Raw genomic sequence first — 19,567 nt, forward strand, 5'->3', positions numbered from 1 at the left:
ATATATAAATAAAATAAAACCAGAAGAAAAAGGAAAGTTTTGTGAGCATGAGTTTAATAGCTTGTAAACTTAATTTTTTTTCTTTATCGAGATTATTCATTCCTTAATTAACCTAGTTTTACATGGAAAATCTGTGGTGATGTGAAATCAGGAAGGTCATTTTTGTATACATGATAAAAAATTAGAAAAACTAAAAACTATTCAGTGTAAAGGTTATCATAGAAAAATTGCAGCACACAAAAATGGGGTAAAGTTTGCGGATGTAAAGGTTAAAAAGGAATTTAAGTTGTAAACTTACATGTTGAGTGAGTCCTATGGAAATTGAAAGGGAATTAGGAAGACTTGAGGACTTGGGTTTAATCAAGACTTTGTTACCTTCACTTTGGAATGAACCCAGTCAACATAGTAATAAACTCTGAATTCCTACCTGATGTATGCCACAAATTGTTCTGGATTGAGCATTTTTGTGGAAAGAGATTTGCAGTTTGCTTTCAAGAAAAAAAAGTTTTCTTAGAAATTATCCTTAGAACATATATTTTCCCTCCATGTATGAGATAGTTCCTTCCAGAAAAGAATCACCGTCTTTTAAATTTATTACTTTTAAGAAAATTTATCCAGAGGGCTGTGGCAGTTGTCTCTAGGAAATTTACTGAAAGTGATCCTTACAACTGCTCCATGAAATAGCCAGCAATGTTCCCATTCTGCAGATGGGGAGGCCAAGCTCTGGGAGGTTTACATAATTGCCTTAAAATCACATGTAGTAAGTGACAGAGAGGACATTTGAAGCCAGATCTGTCTGCCTCCAAAGCATCTTCCTGTTCCAAGATGCTTCCTTCCCTCTGTTGTGCCAGGGTATTTCTGGGAGCTCTAATTTAAATTGCCTTAAAAGAGACCCTTTTTGGATCTGAACTTGCATGATGTATCAAGTTAGATCATGATCTGAGAGACTATGTCACCTAAATATGAATTCTCAGGATTACTCAAATCTATCCTGTATTAGTTTTCTTGATATGGCATAAGCTAAACTCTAACCCATATGTGACAATCATTAGGTGTGTCCATGGCACTTCTGACCAAGTAGAATCCCCTTAAGTTTCATTCCCTGTAGCAACTGAAAAACTGATATTTTCCTGAGAATTGGTAGAGAAAAAAAACTGATAGATTTCTGAGAAAGAAAAAGATTGTATCGTAGGTATCCTAGGTGCCAGATGTCAGTACTGTTGCTGGTTTGCTGCACTTACATTAATTTGCTCATAAGTACTTTGAAATCAGAATGGTTGTACATTCTGAAATATTTCAGATAAGCAACACCTAGCTGTGCAGCTAAGTCAGAGCTGTCATTTAAGATGTGGCATATTTTTTTCTGAAGTACTTTTGTAGTACAGTTTCTTTATGGAGACAACATTTTTTAAAAATAAATGAGCATGTATGCAAACCATATGAATGGTAACACATCAATGATTTGTAGTACATGCTTGATGTTTGTAAAAAAGAAAAAAAAAAACATTTTCAAATAACGAGAGGCTTCCTCACTTTTGGGCACACAAGTATTTAAGGAGAGTTAAGTTTAACTATGAGATATTCCTCATAATTTCGTCAAATTATGGACTGCTTTTTGGTCAGAGTATATTTTGAAGAGAATAACTTGGCAGTTTTATTGGTTTCTTTTTTTTTTTTTTTCCATCCTGAAGGAATTTAGTGTGAATGACCATTAAGATGTCAGAAGCACTGAGTTCTCAAATACATCAATTGATTTTCTAAATTTACTTGGTTCTAGCAAAATACTGTTTTTGTGCTTTGCTTCTAAATTCATATAATTTTTAAGATTCCAGTATTATAAATTATATTAACCATTAGGGTTTTTCTTTTATGTTTGGTTTTAAAGTTGAAGAAAATTCAGAAGGTACCATTTCTGTGAACCAAGTTAAGCAAGAACCCAAAGAACCAGCTTTGTCTCTGGAAGCAAAACCAAATTTGGACTGTAAGAAATTATCTGCTACATAAATTATTGAAGCTTTTCAGAATTTACAACTCTGGTGACTTCTGATGTCATAGAAAAAGAAGGTGAATGTTATCAAAGCACAACGTTGTGATAAGTGGACTGAAGACTGGGTCAATGAGCAGCTTTAATTCAAAACTGATGTTTGTTGCTAACTCCCTATTTTTACCTTAAGAGATATTTTACTCTTATTTTATATAATTCTTATACTTTTGATTATCTGATAAGGCCAGTATTTCAGAAGATCATCTGAACTTATCCACAGTGATACAGTCTGAACACAAATAGTTATCTAATTCATCCTTTGAAAATATCTAATTTTGGTTCTTAAAAAAGAACATCAAAAACAGTATTTGAGTATATATGTGTGTGTGATGATTTTTTTTAAGTTTTAAAAGAACTAACTCCCTCTTTAAAGTTACGAAGAAACATTTTAAATTAATAGACAAGAGAATATCTGAAGTCTGTCTTATTTGCAAAGAAAAACAACAGATTTTGCATCATAATATTAAGCACAAGATTCACATCTGTGAAAACTATGTAGTTGCATTTTAACTTCTTCCATAACTAGAAACAAGTAGTATACCAATGGTCATCTCATAGAAATTTACTGTGTCATGATTAAGTACTGAGAATTTTAACTTGAGTCAAATAAGCAAGAGAAATAAATGCCTTTTGCATGGATTTATATGATGTTATAGTTAAAAATACTACTTATGGGTTGAAAAATGTAGAAATGGAGAGAATTCAGAAAGAATAATAGAATTCCCTAGTGTTTCTAGATAGTCAGGGGAACTTTTTGATATCAGCAGAAGATGTTTATTCCTATTTTGTATTAAAGAATCAGCTCTGGTTAGAAAAGAATTTGAGTTGTACTTATTTTTCTGTGCCAGAGTTCTTAATAAATTGATGGTGTTTGAAAGATGGTAATCTTTCAAGGTAAAGATTTATAGTTTAAAATTTAGCTCATATTTAAAACTTTAAAACAACTAGTGTGTTATATTTGCTTGTTGAATAAGCATATTTACTTCAAATACTGAATACATACTAATCAGTATATTCATTATAAGCTTCTCTTTTCTGGAAGGTTGGTAAATTAGAAATGATACAGCTATCAAGAAATCAACCTAAAGCCTTTCCCCCCGACCCAGAGACCTTTTGTGGGTATATTTAAATTTTCATTTCAAAAATAATAATGATTTTCAATGGATATTAGTGTTTAATATTCAAAGCATACAGCATATGAAATTTATCTTTAGTACTTTATATGAATATGAGTCTTTTTGGCTTTTCTAAGTCCAGTCTCACATTCTTAATTCACTTTGTTTCAGGTACACAACATGTATCTAAGTATAAAGCACTGTTAATTTAGAAGTAGATAGAATTCTAAAATTCCTTGCTCTTTATATTTAAACCCTATTTAACATAAAATTTATTATTTACACCTCTATTTAATGCAAAGTTAATATTCAGTTACATAGATGATTTTTTTTCATGATTTTTTAAAATAAGAATTGCTTTTCCTTTTCCTAAGAATCAAAAATACTTGATGTCAGCATTTATAGAGGCAGGCTGCCAAATCTATGTTATGTGTGCATGTGTGTGAAGTCAATGCTAAGCTGAACACAACTCTTAGTTACCTCAAACCCAGATTTTTCTTAGTTTGTGTGTACTTAACGGGTATAAGTCCAAATTAATTTATAGTTTAATATTGCATTGTGGGTAATATTCTTTTCATTTGTTATTTCTAGTTTTTATGGGAACTTTTTTCAGTATTTCAAGTAATAGATCTTTACTTTTCATTAATGACAATAGATAATTATAGTTTCTTGAACTCTATTCCTTTGGAGACATTCCTTGCTTTTTGATGTTGAGTTGTTAAGGAGAAATGCTTGTTAAGATACAGACTCTAGTCAGTTACCTAGGAGGATGAGAGATGGTATAGGATCCAGACTTTGGCACCTAAAAAAGAACAAAACATAGTTTAAAAACATTTCTCACTCCATTCTATGTGACTGTCTCTTCCGACATTTTTTTCATGAAAACAGAAAGTTGCAGTACATCCTCCCCAAAAGCAAAAAGCGAAAGAAAAAAAAGAGCATGAAGGTTTAAATCCCTAATTGTATACTCTTTTGGTTTTTAGGTAGGAACTGGAACTATCAATATTTTCATGTAAGTATTTTAATGAGTAGCTCTTTAAAAATGCTTTCTAAATTAGTTTATAAAAATTCATTTGTCCTCTAAATGCATGTTCAGTTACAGTATATCAGTATTGTATTTTAAAGGTGCTTAGCATTGCTTTTTAAAAAGTATGTTTACATATTTTCAATATTCAGTTTATTTTTAAATGCACAGGGTATTAAATACAGCACATAGAGTTCTCAGTATCTGTATTTGGCATTCTCCTAACAGCTCTACAACAAAGTTTGACATATACTCTTTTGTGTCATGTGTTACAAGGTGTATATCTGTAGTAGAAAGTTGGGTGTTCAGAATAAGCAGTCAGAATTCATTATTACAGCTGAGCTTGTTTCTTCATTGTGGTTATGATCCAAGCCTCTGAGTGAACATTATATACACTACAGTGAATTATAGATAAACACAGCCATGGTGAGTCTTTCCCTCAACTTTCTATGTAAGTGGTTAACATACTTAAAAAGCTTTTATGTCTTATACAAGGTAAATGTTTCCTAAAAGTCACAAAAGTAATAGAAAATAGACTTGATGACACGGTCCTGCATTAGAATTTCTAATCTTGAGGCCTAGCCGTGTGTGTTCCATCTTTATATCCTGTCAAAATACATACGTAATCATGTGAATATGAGAAAGATGCAGTTTAATTTTGTACCGGGTTTTTTAAAAAGTTTAAAATGTGTGTATATGTGTGTGTGTGTGTGTGTGTATATATATATATATATAGTAACTTAATGTTTAGTGTTCTTGTTATAATTTTTTTCATTAAAAAATCTTGTGTTATTTTTTTCTTACACTTGTTTGTTTTCTTTTTATACATTTCCTGGGCATAGTGGTAATTTTGTTCATCTTGAAGATGCTAAATAAACACATTAATACCTGAAAATATTGGCTAGAGATTTATGTTCATTTTGGAACCTAAACATTTTAAAGGATAACTACCAGTAATTCCTGTTATTATTATGTTAGGGGATATAAATGTATTTAGTGCTCTCAACGTAGCCAACTATCAGCATTTTAAAACAATGCATGTAATAAGGTATAAACAGTTCTTCCCCCACCCCCCATATTTTTGGAATTATAACATCTTTAAGTACAGTTTTATATTTTTGGAGTAATAATAAGAATATATGATTTAAAAGGGAAGGATCATTAATTTTTTTCCCTCTTGGCTTTTTTTCTTTCTTTTTTCCCCTTTATTCCACTCTGCCTGTTTTTCAGGATCATAGAGTATCTTACTCTCTCCAGAAAGGGACTGCATTGACTCTTCTCCATCAACTGATTAGGCTTTAGACATTTAAAATAATGTACTATTTTTATCTAAATACCTGTTCAGTTCAGTTCAGTCGCTCAGTTGTGTCCAACTCTTTGTGACCCCGTGAATCATGCACACCAGGCCTCCCTGTCCATCACCAACTCCCGGAGTTTACCCAAACTCATGTCCATTGAGTCAGTGATGCCATCCAGCCACCTCATCCTCTGTCGTCCCCTTCTCCTCCTGCCCCCAATCCCTCCCAGCATCAGAGTCTTTTCCAATGAGTCAACTCTTTGCATGAGGTGGCCAAAGTACTGGAGTTTCAGCTTCAGCATCAGTCCTTCCAATGAATATACAGGACTGATTTCCTTTAGGATGGACTGGATGGATCTCCTTGCAGTCTAAGGGACTCTCAAGAGTCTTCTCCAACACCACAGTTCAAAAGCATCAATTCTTCAGCGCTCAGCTTTCTTCACAGTCCAGCTCTCACATCCATACCTGACCACTGGAAAAACCATAGCCTTGACTAGACAGACCTTTGTTGGCAAAGTAATGTCTCTGCTTTTGAATATGCTATCTAGGTTGGTCATAACTTTCCTTCCAAGGAGTAAGCGTCTTTGAATTTCATGGCTGCAATCTCCATCTGCAGTGATTTTGGAGCCCAGAAAAATAAAGTGTCTCACTATTTCCATTGTTTCCCCATCTATTTCCCATGAAGTGATTGGACCAGATGCCATGATCATAGTTCTCTGAATGTTGAGCTTTAAGCCAACTTTTTCACTCTCCTCTTTCACTTTCATCAAGAGGCTTTTTAGTTCCTCTTCACTTCCTGCCATAGGGTGGTGTCATCTGCATATCTGAGGTTATTGATATCTGTAATTCTACTCAATTAACTTAGTGATGATGACAAAACTTAGTATACTCCCGCCACATACAGGTTAGCTATATTCTGTAATATAAATATATTATAAATGTTGATTGCTGACTGAATTTTTAAAACTTAAGGAATAAAATCAGAATTTAAAAAAAATCACATTGTTATTGGAAAATTGATTTCTGAGAAAAATAAACTATGATTAGTATGGAAAATGTTTGAGAATGCGATATGGGTATAAGTGCAGGGGAGATATTGCTTAATAGTGCAAACTTGCAACTAGTAGTTATATAAGTCCTGGAGATCTGATGTACTTACTGCATGGTGACTATAGTCAACAATACTATATTATATATATCAGAGTTGCTCAGAGGAGATCTTAATTATTCTCACTACAAAAAAGAAATAATAATTAGTAGACATAGTAGAGGTGTTAGCTAAAGATATAGTGGTAATCATATTGCAATATATAAATTATCAGATTAACACATTATACACCCTAAATGTTATATGTCAGTTATATCTCAATTAAAAAAAGAATTTTAAAACCAAAGGACAGAGTGGGAGTCAGATACCAGCAAGAGTTTTTATTTTTTAACTATCTCTGTTGAAGTGGATAATTGACATATAATAAACTGCACACATTTAAAGTGTACAGTTAGGTAAGTTTTGATGTATATATATACATCTATGAAACCATCACCACAGTCAAGATAAGGAACATATCTATCACCCCCAAAAGATTTTTTGTGCCCCTTGGTAATCCATTTCCACTTCTTCCTGCCTCTACTCCAACCTGCCCCACCCTGTCCCCAACAATTACTATACTTCTTTCTGTCACTAGAGATCAATTTATTACATCTACTAGTTTATAAAAATGAAATCATATAGTATGAGCCTTTTTAAAATCTGACTTTTGTCACTCAGAATGGTTATTCTAAGGTTCATCTGTGTCACAAGGTGTATGAATAGTTCATTCCTTTTTAATGGTGAGTAGTATCCCATTGTGTAAATATGCCATAAATTGTTTATCCATCCAGCTGTTGATGGACATTTAGATTGTTTACAGTACTTGACTATTAGAAATAATGCTGCTATGAACATTTGTGTAAATTTTTGTAGGGACTTATGCTTTCATTTCTTTGGGTTAAATAGCTATAGGAGTGGAATGGCTGGGTCATATGGTAGGTATAAATTTAACTTTTTAAGAAACTTTCAAGTGATTTTCCAAAGTGATTATACCATTTTTACATTCCAATCTGCAGTTTATGAGAGTTCCAGGTCCTGTATATTGTAGGTAACACTTGGTATGAACAGGTTAGGCATTGTTAATAGGTATGTAGTAGTTGCTCATTATCATTTTAATTTTCATTTCTCTAGTGACTAATACTGTTGAGCATCTTTTCATGTTTCATTTGCCATCTGTATTTCTTCTTTCAGTGTCTGAGTCGTTCACCTGTTTTTAAATTGAATTGTTGTTTTCTTATAGAGGTTTAAAAAGTATACCGTAGATACAAGTCCATTACTTGCATGAAACATATTTAATATGTATTTTCACCTGATGTATAGTTTATGATTTTACTCTCAGAATCTTTTGAAGGGCGGAAGTTCTTAATTTTGATACCTAATTTACCTTTTTTTTTCTTTAAGGATTATATTTTCATGTTGTATCTAAGAGATCTTTGCCTAACCCAAGTTTAGATTTTCTTCTATGTTTTCTTCTGAAAATTTTATAACTTCGGGTTTCAATTTAGATCCATGATTCATTTTGAGTTAATTTCTGTATATAAGTACAGGGCATAGAGTGACTCTTTTGAGCATTTGAGTATTGATTTGTTCCAGCATCATTTTTTGAAAGAATTATACTTTCCCCATTGAATTGAATTTATCCCTTTGATAAAAATCCATTTTCTGTGTGTGTGTGTGTGTGTGTGTGTGTGTGTGTGTGTGTGTATACACACACACATGCATGTCAGTTTCTAGACTCTCTGTTCCCTTCCATTGATCTATTGTCTCCTATCTCAGTGGTCTCAGCTGAGGCAATTTTGTCTCTAGGGAACATTTGGCAAAGTTTGAGACAACTTTAGTTGTCAAAACAAGGGAGATACCACTGGTTTCTGGTAGATAGAAGTAAGTCAGAGCTGCTGCTCAGCTTCATACAGTACATAGGACAGATTCCACAACAAAAATTGTCGGGCCTAAAATGTGAATAGTACCAAGACTGAAAATCTCTGGTCTATTTTGACACCCAGTACCACACTGTCTTGATTACTGTACCTTTATAATAAGTCTTGAAGACAGAGAGTGTAAATCCTTGAACCTTATTCTTCTTTTTCAATTTTGTATTGGCTGTTTGGCTTTTCATGTGAGTTTTAGAGTCACCTTGTCAATTTCTTAAAAAACAAGCAAACAAACAAAAAACCTGATAGAATTTTGATTGGAATTATGTAGAATATACAGCTGAATTTGGGAGTAATTGAAATCTTAATATTGACTCTTAATTTTTCTCCGCAATATATTAGATTTTTCAGTGTAGAAATTTGACATGTCTTTTGTCAGATTTATCAATAAGACTATATATATGGTCTTGTTTTTAATTTCAGTATCTGATTTTTGCATTAGTATGCAGATATACAGTTGATTTTTTTATATGGACTTTATATCTTGAAACCTTATTAAATTCATGTGTTCTAATAATTTTTTGGTAGAGTCTGTTAGATTTTCTACATAGACAGTCATGTTGTTTTATATCTTCCTTTCCAATCTGAATGACTTTTATTTCTTTTTCTCAACTATTACACTGGCTAGAACCTGAAGTACAATTGTGATTGTAAGTGACTGGAGTGGACATACGTACTTTGTTTCTTATCTTTCACCTTTAACTCTTAATACCATAATTTTTGCATAAGTCCTTTATCAAATTGAGTGAGATTCTTTCTGTTCTGGGCTTCCTGAAAGTTTTTATTAAGAATGGATATTTGATTATATCAAGTGCTTTTTCTGGAATTATTGAGATGATGATTTGGTTTTCTTACCTTTGTTGTATGTTTGCTTTTACTGGAGAGCTTTCTCATTCATAATTTTCTTATTTCTAGTTGTGGCCTTTTCTACCTAGAGAAGTTTCTTTAGCATTTGTTGTAAAGCTGGTTTTGTGATGCTGAATTCTCTTAGCTTGTCTGTTAAACATTTGATTTTTCTGTCAAATCTGAATGAGAGTCTTGCTGGGCAGAGTATTCTTGATTGTGGGTTTTAATGTTTCATCATTTTAAATTAAATATATTGTGCCACTTCCTTCTGGCCAACAGAGTTTCTGCTGAAAAATCAGCTGATAACCTTATAGCAATTCCTTTGTATTGTATTTGTTACTTTCCCCTTGTTGCTTTTATTCTCTGTCTTTGAAAGTGAAAGTGAAGTCGCTCAGTTGACTGTAGCCTATCAGGCTCCTCCGTCCATGGAATTTTCTAGGCAAGAGTCCTGGAGTGGGTTGCCATTTCCTTCTCCAGGGGATCTTCCCAACCCAGGGTTCGAACCCGGGTCTCCCACACTGTAGGTAGACGCTTTACCATCTGAGCCACCAGGGAAGCCTTAATTAATTTTTCACCAATTTGATGTGTTCCTCCTTAGCTTTATCCTGTATGGGAATCTCTGTGCTTCCTGGACTTGGGCTACTCTTTCCTTTCCCACGTTAGGGAACTTTTCAGCTATTACATCTTCAAATATTTTCTCAGGCCCTTTCTCTTTTCTCCTGTTGGGACCTCTATAATGTGAATGTTGATGTGCTCAACACTATCCTAGAGGTCTCTTAAACTGTCCTCATTTCCTTTTATTCTTTGTTCTGTTCTCTGTTGGTGATTTCCACCATTCTGTCTTCCAGCTCACTTATCTGTCCTTCTGTCTCATTTATTCTGCTATTGAGTCCTAGTGTACTTTTCATTTCAGTTATTGCACTTGTTCAGCAGTTTATTTTTTTAATATTTTATCTTGTATTTCTTGTATCTTCTTGGTATGCCTCTATTTTTCTGATATCTTGAATCTTCTGAATTCTTTTTCAAGTGGATTTTCTATCTCCACTTCACTTAGTTATTCTTGTGGTGTTTTGTATTGTTCCTTCTTCTGAAACATAGTCCTCTGCCTCATTTTCTCTGACTTCCTATGTTTGTGGTCCACAGGCTGCAGGACTATAGTTCTTGTTTCTGGTATCTGCCCCTGGTGGGTGAGGCTGGTCCAAGAGACTTGAGTAGGCTTTCTGGTGGGAGGGACTGATCCCTGCCCCTGATGGGTGGAGCTGGGCCTTATCTCTCTGGTGGGCAGAGCCATGTCAAGGGATATGTTTAGAAGAAGCTGTGGATCTAAAGTAATTTTGATTGATCTAAAGTAATTTCCAAGAACTGCATGTTTGGATAGCAACCACCTTTGAGGGTATAGTTTCCAATCCTCGCTGCTGTGACTGTGCCAATCCTAATGATTCAACTTTGTGTGTACCATCACTGACAGAGATAGGTGCCATGTAACATACCAAAAGGAATGATTCAAAAGTTTCCCTCAAGGAAAATAAGTGTCTATTACATGAGATATTTAACTTTATACAATATAGAAAATGGTAAATTTAATAATAGGAATTGTTGTTGTTCAGGAACTAAGTTGTGTCCAATTCTTTGCAACCCCATGGACTGAAGCACGCCAGGCTTCCCTGTCCTTCACCATCTCCCAGAACTTGCTAAAACTCATGTGCATTGATTCAGTAATGCCATCCAGCCATCTCATCCTCTTTGTCCCCTTCTCCTGCCTTCAGTCTTTTCCAGCATCAGGGTCTTTTCCAGTGAGTTGGCTCTTTGCATCAGGTGACCAAAGTATTGGAGCTTCAGATTCAGCATCAGTCTTTCCAGTGAATATTCAGGGTTGATTTCCTTTAAGATTGACTGATTTGATCTCCTTGCTGTCCAAAGGACTTTCCAGAGCCTTCTTCAACACCACAGTTCAAAAGCATCAATTCTTCAACGCTCAGCCTTCTTTGTGGTCCAACTCTCACATCTATACATGACTACTGGAAAAAACCATAGCTTTGACTATATGGACCATGTTGGGAAAGTGATGTGTCTGCTTTTTAATACTCTATCTAGATTTGTCATAGCTTTTCTTCCAAGAAGCAAGTGTCTTTTAATTTCATGGTTGCAGTTACCATCTGCAGTGAAGAAAATAATCTGTCACTGCTTCCATATTTTTCCCTGTCTTTGCCGTGAAGTAATGGGACTGAATGCCATGATCTTAGTTTTTTGAATGTTGAGTTTTAAACCAGATTTTTCATTTTCTTCTTTCACCTTCATCAAGAGGCTCTTTAGTTCCTCCTTGCTTTCTGCCATTATGGTGGTATCATCTGCATATCTGAGATTGTTGATCGTTCTCCTGGCAGTCTTGATTCCAGCTTGTGATTCATCCATCTAGCCTGAAATTTTTCATGTTGTACTCCACATACAAGTTAAATAAGCAGGGTGACAAAATACAGCCTTGATGTACTCCTTTCCCAAATTTGAGCCAGTCCATTGTTCTGTGTCCACTTCTGTTGCTTCTTGACCTGCGTATGTTTCTCAGGAGGCAGGTAAGGTAGTGTGGTATTTATTCCCATCTCTTTAAGAAATTTCCACAGTTTATTGTGATTCAGACAGTCAAAGGCTTTAGTGTAGTCAGTGAAGCAGAAGTAGATGTTTTTCTGGATAATAGGAATACAGATAAAATTATATATAATAATTCAGAGGAAGAAGACATTACTTACAAGGAACAGAACTGACATTTTAATGAGTACTAGAGGGATCACTGAGGGTCAGACACGAATGAGTGACTTCACTTTCACTTTTCACTTTCATGCATTGGAGAAGGAAATGGCAACCCACTCTAGTGTTCTTGCCTGGAGAATCCCAGGGACGGGGAAGCCTGGTGGGCTGCCATCTATGGGGTTGCACAGACTTGGACACGACTGAAGTGACTTAGCAGTAGCAGTAGACATTGTGAAAGTGAATGTCGCTCAGTCGTGTCTGACTCTGCGACCCCATGGACTATACAGTCGATGGTATTCTCCAGGCCAGAATACTGGAGTGGGTAGTTTCACTCCTCCAGGCGATCTTCCCAACCCAGGGATCAAACCCAGGTCTCCCACCTTGCAGGCAGATTCTTTACCAGCTGAGCCACAGGGAAGCCTAAGAATCCTGGAGTGGGTAGCCTATCTCTTCTCCAGGGGATCTTCCCGACCTAGGAATCGAACCAGGGTCTCCTACATTGCAGGGGGATTCTTTACCAACTGAGCTATATACTTATGCTTTATTTATTTATTTATGTATTTTTTTGGTTAAATCACTTGGCATTTTGCCTGGGATAAAGTAAGTGGCTTCTTATTATTAGAGCTTCGACTTGTGGTTAATAGCACGTGCTAGGATTTGAATCCTCCTTCCTCTTTACGAGCTGGACAAATTACCGAGACTTTAAGTTTTTCATTTTTTTAATCTGAGGGAGGAGTAGTCATAGCTACCTAACTGAATTGTTATGAGGATTTAGTGAGTTAACCCATGTTAAGATCTTAAACAGAATCTGATATATGCTGCTCAATATATGTTAATTTTTATAATTAATCTTATTAATAATGAGCTTTAAAATCCTGAAATGGAAGCTTTAAGATCCTGAAATTATCCTTACTTTCAAGATAGTGTATCTGTTAGGGAACACCTTTGGCTACTCACAACAGAGACATCATTATGGTGGCTTAATCAAAGAGTTTGGTTTTATTTTTCCTATGAAACCAAGTCCAAAGGCAGTCTAACCAGACTGACCAGAAGTGTTTGCTCCACCTCCAGCAATAATCAACATTAAGACAGGAAGAACTGTCTTAAGACCTGATGTGAAGAACTGACTCATTGGAAAAGACCCTGATGCTGGGAAAAATTGAAGCCAGGAGGAGAAGGGTCCCGACAGAGGATGAAATGATTGGATGGCATCACTGACTCGATGGACATGAGTTGAGCAAGCTTCAGGAGTTGATGATGGACAGGGAAGCCTGGTGGGCTGCAGTCCATGGGATCGCAAAGAGTTGAACATGACTGAGTGACTGAACTGAACTAAAGACAGGAAGACTGGAATAGGAAAAGGTCTGAGTGAGTGAGCCAAAGATCATTATCAGAAGGAAAAGCAACTTCCCCTTTCAACTTGGTGGTTAAAACCATTGTATGATTACCCTCATTACAAAGGATTCTAGGAAATATAGTTCTTTTTAAAGGGCACGTTACCACCCCAAGAAAAACTGTGGTTTTTTAAGAGAGAAAGCATTCATTAAATATCACTTAAGCCACTAATAGTGTCTCCCACAAATTGGAGAACTGAAATTCAGAATTCAATAATTTGCTTGAGGTTGTTACGTAACTATTAAGTGATAAAGCTCTTATTGGTACCAAAGTCTGACCAATACCATTCTACATTAGTTTTGCTACACAGTCCAGAAAATCAAGTGATCTTTTCAAGGCAGGATTTTTAGGCTGGATCTTTCATGACAGGCTATGACATGAGATTAAATTGCAGATGTTTCAAATTCAAGGAGCAAGTAGAAGGAATTATATAGCTCGTTTGGGGGGTGGTTGTAGGTTCATTGTGGTGAGAACTTTATTCAGGGAATTTAGGGAATTTAAGAAGCTGGGGAAATAATAGGTTTGAAAGATTAAAGGTTAAATAATAGCAATTCTACAGGGCTAGGCTAAGATTTTACATTTTGCTTAGTGTGTGTTTAGAAGTCTTATTTAAATGATCTATTAAAGTAGCCTGTTGAATCAAAATGCTTTCCTATAATCTTAGTGAAAAATTAAGCATCACAGATTTTTGAAAATAGATATGGCGATCCAATGGAAGTGATAAGGTAATTTATTAATATTGATAAGGTAATATTAATAAAATTGTATAATATTTTTCTGGCCATAACTATTATATCTGTAATTGCTTTTAGAAACTCTTGTGTTTTTTATACTTATGTTCTATAAAAACATCCTAAAATCTTAAAGATGGACATTCATTCATTTAAGAAAACAGATTGCCTACCTTTTGGGAGTTTATATTCCAGTAGAGGGTGATACACAATAAATAATAAACAATATATGTCTATTATATGTACTTATATGTAGTATATATGTATATAAAGTACTTCTATGTTAGGTTGAGAAGTAATATGGAATGAAAATGGAGCAGAGAAAGGGTTCAGTGTGGAGAGAATTTCAGTTTTAAATAGGGTAAGCAGAGTGGGCTTCATTAAGGAAGATGTAAGCAAATTTTTGAAAAAAGTAAGATTGTTAGGCAGATAGCATGAAGAATAATGCAGTTAAGAGGGAACTGCAAGACTGAGAAGTACTCGCTCTGCTTGAAGAAGCATGGGTACCTCATCGATGGATGGATGATGACCAGACAGACTACGTGGGTAAAGACGCTAGTGGGTGGGTACAAGTGAAAATCTAAGGAAATTCTGTTCTTATTACTTCAGTTTTCTCAGTGAAATAAGAAGCAAGACCCTTAGGGGAGCGTGGAGATTGGTGCAGGGGTGAAGGGGGTCGTGTGTTAGGGAGTTGAGGAGAAAAGCTAATAAAAGAGTAAACTAGGAAAGAATATTAATAGTCCTCCTTGATTAAAGATTCATTTGAGTTCATGTCCATAAATTGAGAATCAGATTAGTCAGCATGTTGTGTGTTTTTCTCCACTCATGGGCAACAGTGACTTGAGTATTTATTGAGAACCAGAGAATGTGTTAATCTGCTGACTGTAAGAACAATGAACTAAATCTAATCCTAATCCTACAGGGATTCAGTATAGTGGCAAGCAAACATTTAATCAACCAATTGTAAAATTACATGATAAGTACTATCAATTCTAACAAAGGAAAAACCATTTTAAATCAAAGAAGTTCCAAGCTGTTGAACAATTCAGGTTGTGTAGGGAATAGCAGACCATTAGACCAAAAATGCAGAAGATTTTGAAAGACTCACTTCTAAACTCTCACCTCCCTTTGTCCAATCAAAAAATATGTAATAAAAATTTTGCCTATTTTGCCATTCAGATCCCATTTTGAAACTCATTTTAAACCAGATCGCCAAAGCTCATAAAGATTGTACCTCTGACTTCCCTGTGAAGACTGCTAAGACTATCAAAATAGTATTCGCCCTTACTGCAGTAAGCAAAAAACTCAGTTTTGCTTTATCAACAGGTAATTTTGGAAGTATTTTAAAGGAGCCAATATTTGACTGTTTTGGAGGTCCCATCAAAATCTGACCAACTTGGAAACAGCGTGTTTTTCTGAGGCCCTTTGAGCCTCCTGCACAGGGTCTTTCAATGACAATGGTGAGATGGTGAGGTAAGTTCATATCGGGTTTGAACTCTTATTTCTTTTTTTTTTTAATCAAACACTACAAATGCAAATGCTAAGTTTAGTTTGTTAAATCTGAGAGTAATATCTAACAATAAGAAGCTCTTTAAAAATCCATTGATTTATCAGCCTGAAAAACGTATTTTGGGTAGAAATCTGCATTATTACTGACAACACTACTGTTTGTCCTTGTCATTTCTTCATTGTGCATCTATAAGTGGAAATTCATAAGGATGAAGATGAGGCGAAGTTTTGTATATTCAGAAGGTTTCTCTGTAGACTAGCATCCCTTAGAAAAACTGTCTCAGGTCACTTATGAAAATCTTATCAGAACTTTACTTAAGTTCAGTTCAGTTCAGTTCAGTTCAGTTGCTCAGTCGTGTGTGACTCTGCAACCCCATGAATCGCAGCACGCCAGGCCTCCCTGTCCATCACCAACTCCCAGAGTTCACTCAGACTCATGTCCATCGAGTTAGTGATGACATCCAGCCATCTCATCCTCTGTCGTCCCCTTCTCCTTCTGCCCCCAATCCCTCCCAGCATCAGAGTCTTTTCCAATGAGTCAACTCTCCGTATGAGGTGGCCAAAGTACTGGAGTTTCAGCTTCAGCATCATTCCTTCCAAAGAAATGCCAGGGCTGATCTCTTTCAGAATGGACTGGTTGGCTCTCCTTGCAGTCCAAGGGACTCTCAAGAGTCTTCTCCAACACCACAGTTCAAAAGCATCAATTCTTCGGCACTTAGCTTTCTTCACAGTCCAGCTCTCACATCCAACTTACTGTTGTTTTATTTTGTCCATTGGAAGTCTAGTTCTTGGTGTAGGGCGGGGCCCCAAGATACAAAGTAAATAAAATTTGGCTTACTGTTGCCAGTTTACCTTTAGTCTGCTTCTGCACTCACTCTCTGCTGAACTCTTGCATCTTATCTGTATTTGTACTAAAATCACAATGTGTAATCTTAACTTTCTAAATGATAGAAGGATTATTTAGAATTTTAATGGTTACTTTGGGGGAACTTTTGATATGAACAAAATTGTTCCTTTTGGGAGGCACTTTGAAGCAAAAAAGCAGCAACATACGAAACATACAGCCATCTACATTTTAAGGCAAGAGGAAACTTCCAGAATATATTCCAGGGATTATGAAATTGCCTCCTTAAAAGATTCTTTGGCAAAGGCAAGGGGAAAATAAAAAAAAGGAAAACCATATTTTTTAGATCTTTTCAAATCATAATTTCAATATAATGTCCTTTATTCTTCTTTCCTCGTCCTGTGTTCCTCCATTTCCCTCTGTTCTGTCTCCCCTTCTTTTTCTTCTTCCCTTCAAAACACCTCAAAAGGAGGTCTTATTTATCTAAAAGAGAAGGATTACTTTGTTTAATATGAGGTTCCCTCCCTATCATTACTACACAAGTATTAACAAGTACTGGCTTTTTAATCATGTAAATCAAATTGTCAAGGGACCTGAATTAACGTTTAAACCAATTATAATGGTCCTCTCCCTCTGTCTCTCACTCTGTCCCTCCCTTCTTCCCTCTCCCCCGTGCATGTATGTCAAAATAACTTTTGCTGAATCTAAGTTTTCCCATCTCTTTAATTAAGTAAAGATAATTAGTCTTTTAATGTTAATTTTGTATTTGACTAAAGCTCCCTCTCATTTTTCCATTTTGCTCCTCTTCTCCTTTTCCCTCCCTAGGGAAACATTAAAGATTAATTGGTGAAAATGATTATTCTGTCATCGTGTGCTCAGTCTGGCAATATCTAATGAATTTCTAAAATGGAAAGAAAAATAATGAAACTGTTTTTGTTTCTTTTCTATAAAATTGCTTTTAAGAGACACTTCTGGTTAAAAGTAAGAGAAGTCTTATTTCTAAGATGAAGGGCTCTGAAACAGGATTTAAAATTTTTGTAATTTTATTTATGAATATGAACATTATATAAAAGTGAAAGTGTTAGTCGCTCATCTGTATCTGAATCTTTGCGACCCCATGGACTGTAAACCACCAGGGCTATAGCCCTACTCTGCCCATGGAATTCTCCAGGCAAGAATACTGGAGTGAGTAGCCATTCCCTTCTCTAGCTGATTTTCCCAACTCAGGGATGAACCCCAGTCTCCTCTATTGTAGGTAGATTCTTTACCATTTGAGCCACCAGGGAAGGCCTGAAATTTATATACTTTTATAAAAATTTTTCATACAATATTTCTGATAAATAGATGAATCATTAGATAAATTAGAGTGAATTAATCATACTGGTTTAAAGGACTGAAAAACAATTATCTTTTCCTGACTTTATGAAATTACTACCAATACAATATTCTAGATTATACAAGAAGATTGAACATCTCATGGTTTAAACTTTCTATATTTTTGCATTGGTTTTATGGGCCAAGTGAGATAGCATTATAGTTTTTATTTCTATGGATTGCTTAACATTAAAAAAATTTAGAACCATTATTATTCAGTTTAGTCACTCAGTCGTGTCCGATTCTTTGTGACCCCATGAATTGCAACATGCTAGGCCTCCCTGTCCATCACCAACTCCCAGAGTCCACTCAAACTCACGTTCATCGAGTCAGTGATGTCATCCAGACATCTCATCCTCTGTCGTCCCCTTCTGCTCCCAATCCCTCCCAGCATCAGAGTCTTTTCCAACGAGTCAACTCTTCACATGAGGTGGCCAGAGTACTAGAGTTTCAGCTTTAGCATCATTCCTTCCAAAGAACACCCAGGCCTCATCTCCTTGAGAATGGTCTGGTTGGATCTCCTTGCAGTCCAAGGGACTCTCAAGAGTCTTCTCCAACACCACAGTTCAAAAGCATCAATTCTTTGGCGATCAGCTTTCTTCACAGTCCAACTCTCACATCCATACATGACCACTAGAAAAACCATAGTCTTGACTAGACGGACTTCTGTTGGCAAAGTAATGTCTCTGCTTTTGAATATGCTATCTAGGTTGGTCATAACTTTCCTTCCATAGAGTAAGCATCTTTTAATTTCATGGCTGCAGTCACCATCTGCAGTGATTTTGGAGCCCCCCAAAATAAAGTCTGACACTGTTTCCACTGTCTCCCCATCTCTTTGCCATGAAGTGATGGGACCAGATGCCATCATCTTAGTTTTCTGAATGTTGAGCTTTAAGCCAACTTTTTCACTCTCCACTTGCACTTTCATCAAGAGGCTTTTTAGTTCCTCTTCACTTTCTGCCATAAGGGTGGTGTCATCTGCATATCTGAAGTTATTGATATAACAGGCAATCTTGATTCCAGCTTGTGCTTCTTCCAGCCCAGCGTTTTTCATGATGTACTCTGCATATAAGTTAAATAAGCAGGGTGACAATATACAGCCTTGATGTACTCCTTTTCCTATTTGGAACCAGTCTGTTGTTCCATGTCCAGTTCTAACTGTTGCTTCCTGACCTGCATATAGGTTTCTCAAGAGATAGGTCAGGTGGTCTGGTATTCCCATTTCTTTCAGAATTTTCCACACAGTCAAAGGCTTTGGCATAGTCAATAAAGCAGAAGTACATGCTTTTCTGGAACTCTCTTGCTTTTTCCATGATCCAGTGGATGTTGGCAATTTGATCTCTGGTTCCTCTGCCTTTTCTAAAACCAACTTGAACATCTGGAAGTTCATGGTTCACATATTGCTGAAGCCTGGCTTGGAAAATTTTGAGCATTACTTCACTAGCGTGTGAGATGAGTGCAATTGTGCGGTAGTTTGAGCATTCTTTGGCATTGCCTTTCTTTGGGATTGGAAAACTGACCTTTTCCAGTCCTGTGGCCACTGCTGAGTTTTCCAAATGTGCTGGCATATTGAGTGCAGCACTTTAACAGCATCATCTTTCAGGATTTGAAATAGCTCAACT

General features: G+C 35.8%; 1 protein-coding gene across 11 annotated transcripts in view; it reads left to right on the plus strand.

The window, feature by feature from the left end:
* The window catches only part of CARF (calcium responsive transcription factor), an 87,811-nt gene that overhangs the window by 50,885 nt on the left and 17,359 nt on the right, over positions 1-19,567 (plus strand). For 10 of the 11 annotated variants that reach the window (XM_019975275.2, XM_019975269.2, XM_019975313.2 and 7 more), the window contains one exon: positions 1,886-4,986. In XM_019975275.2, coding sequence (XP_019830834.2) covers positions 1,886-2,004 — 119 coding nt within the window. In that variant the 3' untranslated portion in view covers positions 2,005-4,986. Of the gene's footprint in view, positions 1-1,885; positions 4,987-15,544; positions 15,692-19,567 lie in introns of those variants that run through there. The other variant, XR_011561463.1, reaches the window with a different exon arrangement.

This window comes from Bos indicus, chromosome 2 (assembly GCF_029378745.1).
Source record: "Bos indicus isolate NIAB-ARS_2022 breed Sahiwal x Tharparkar chromosome 2, NIAB-ARS_B.indTharparkar_mat_pri_1.0, whole genome shotgun sequence".
NCBI classification, from domain to species: domain Eukaryota; kingdom Metazoa; phylum Chordata; class Mammalia; order Artiodactyla; family Bovidae; genus Bos; species Bos indicus.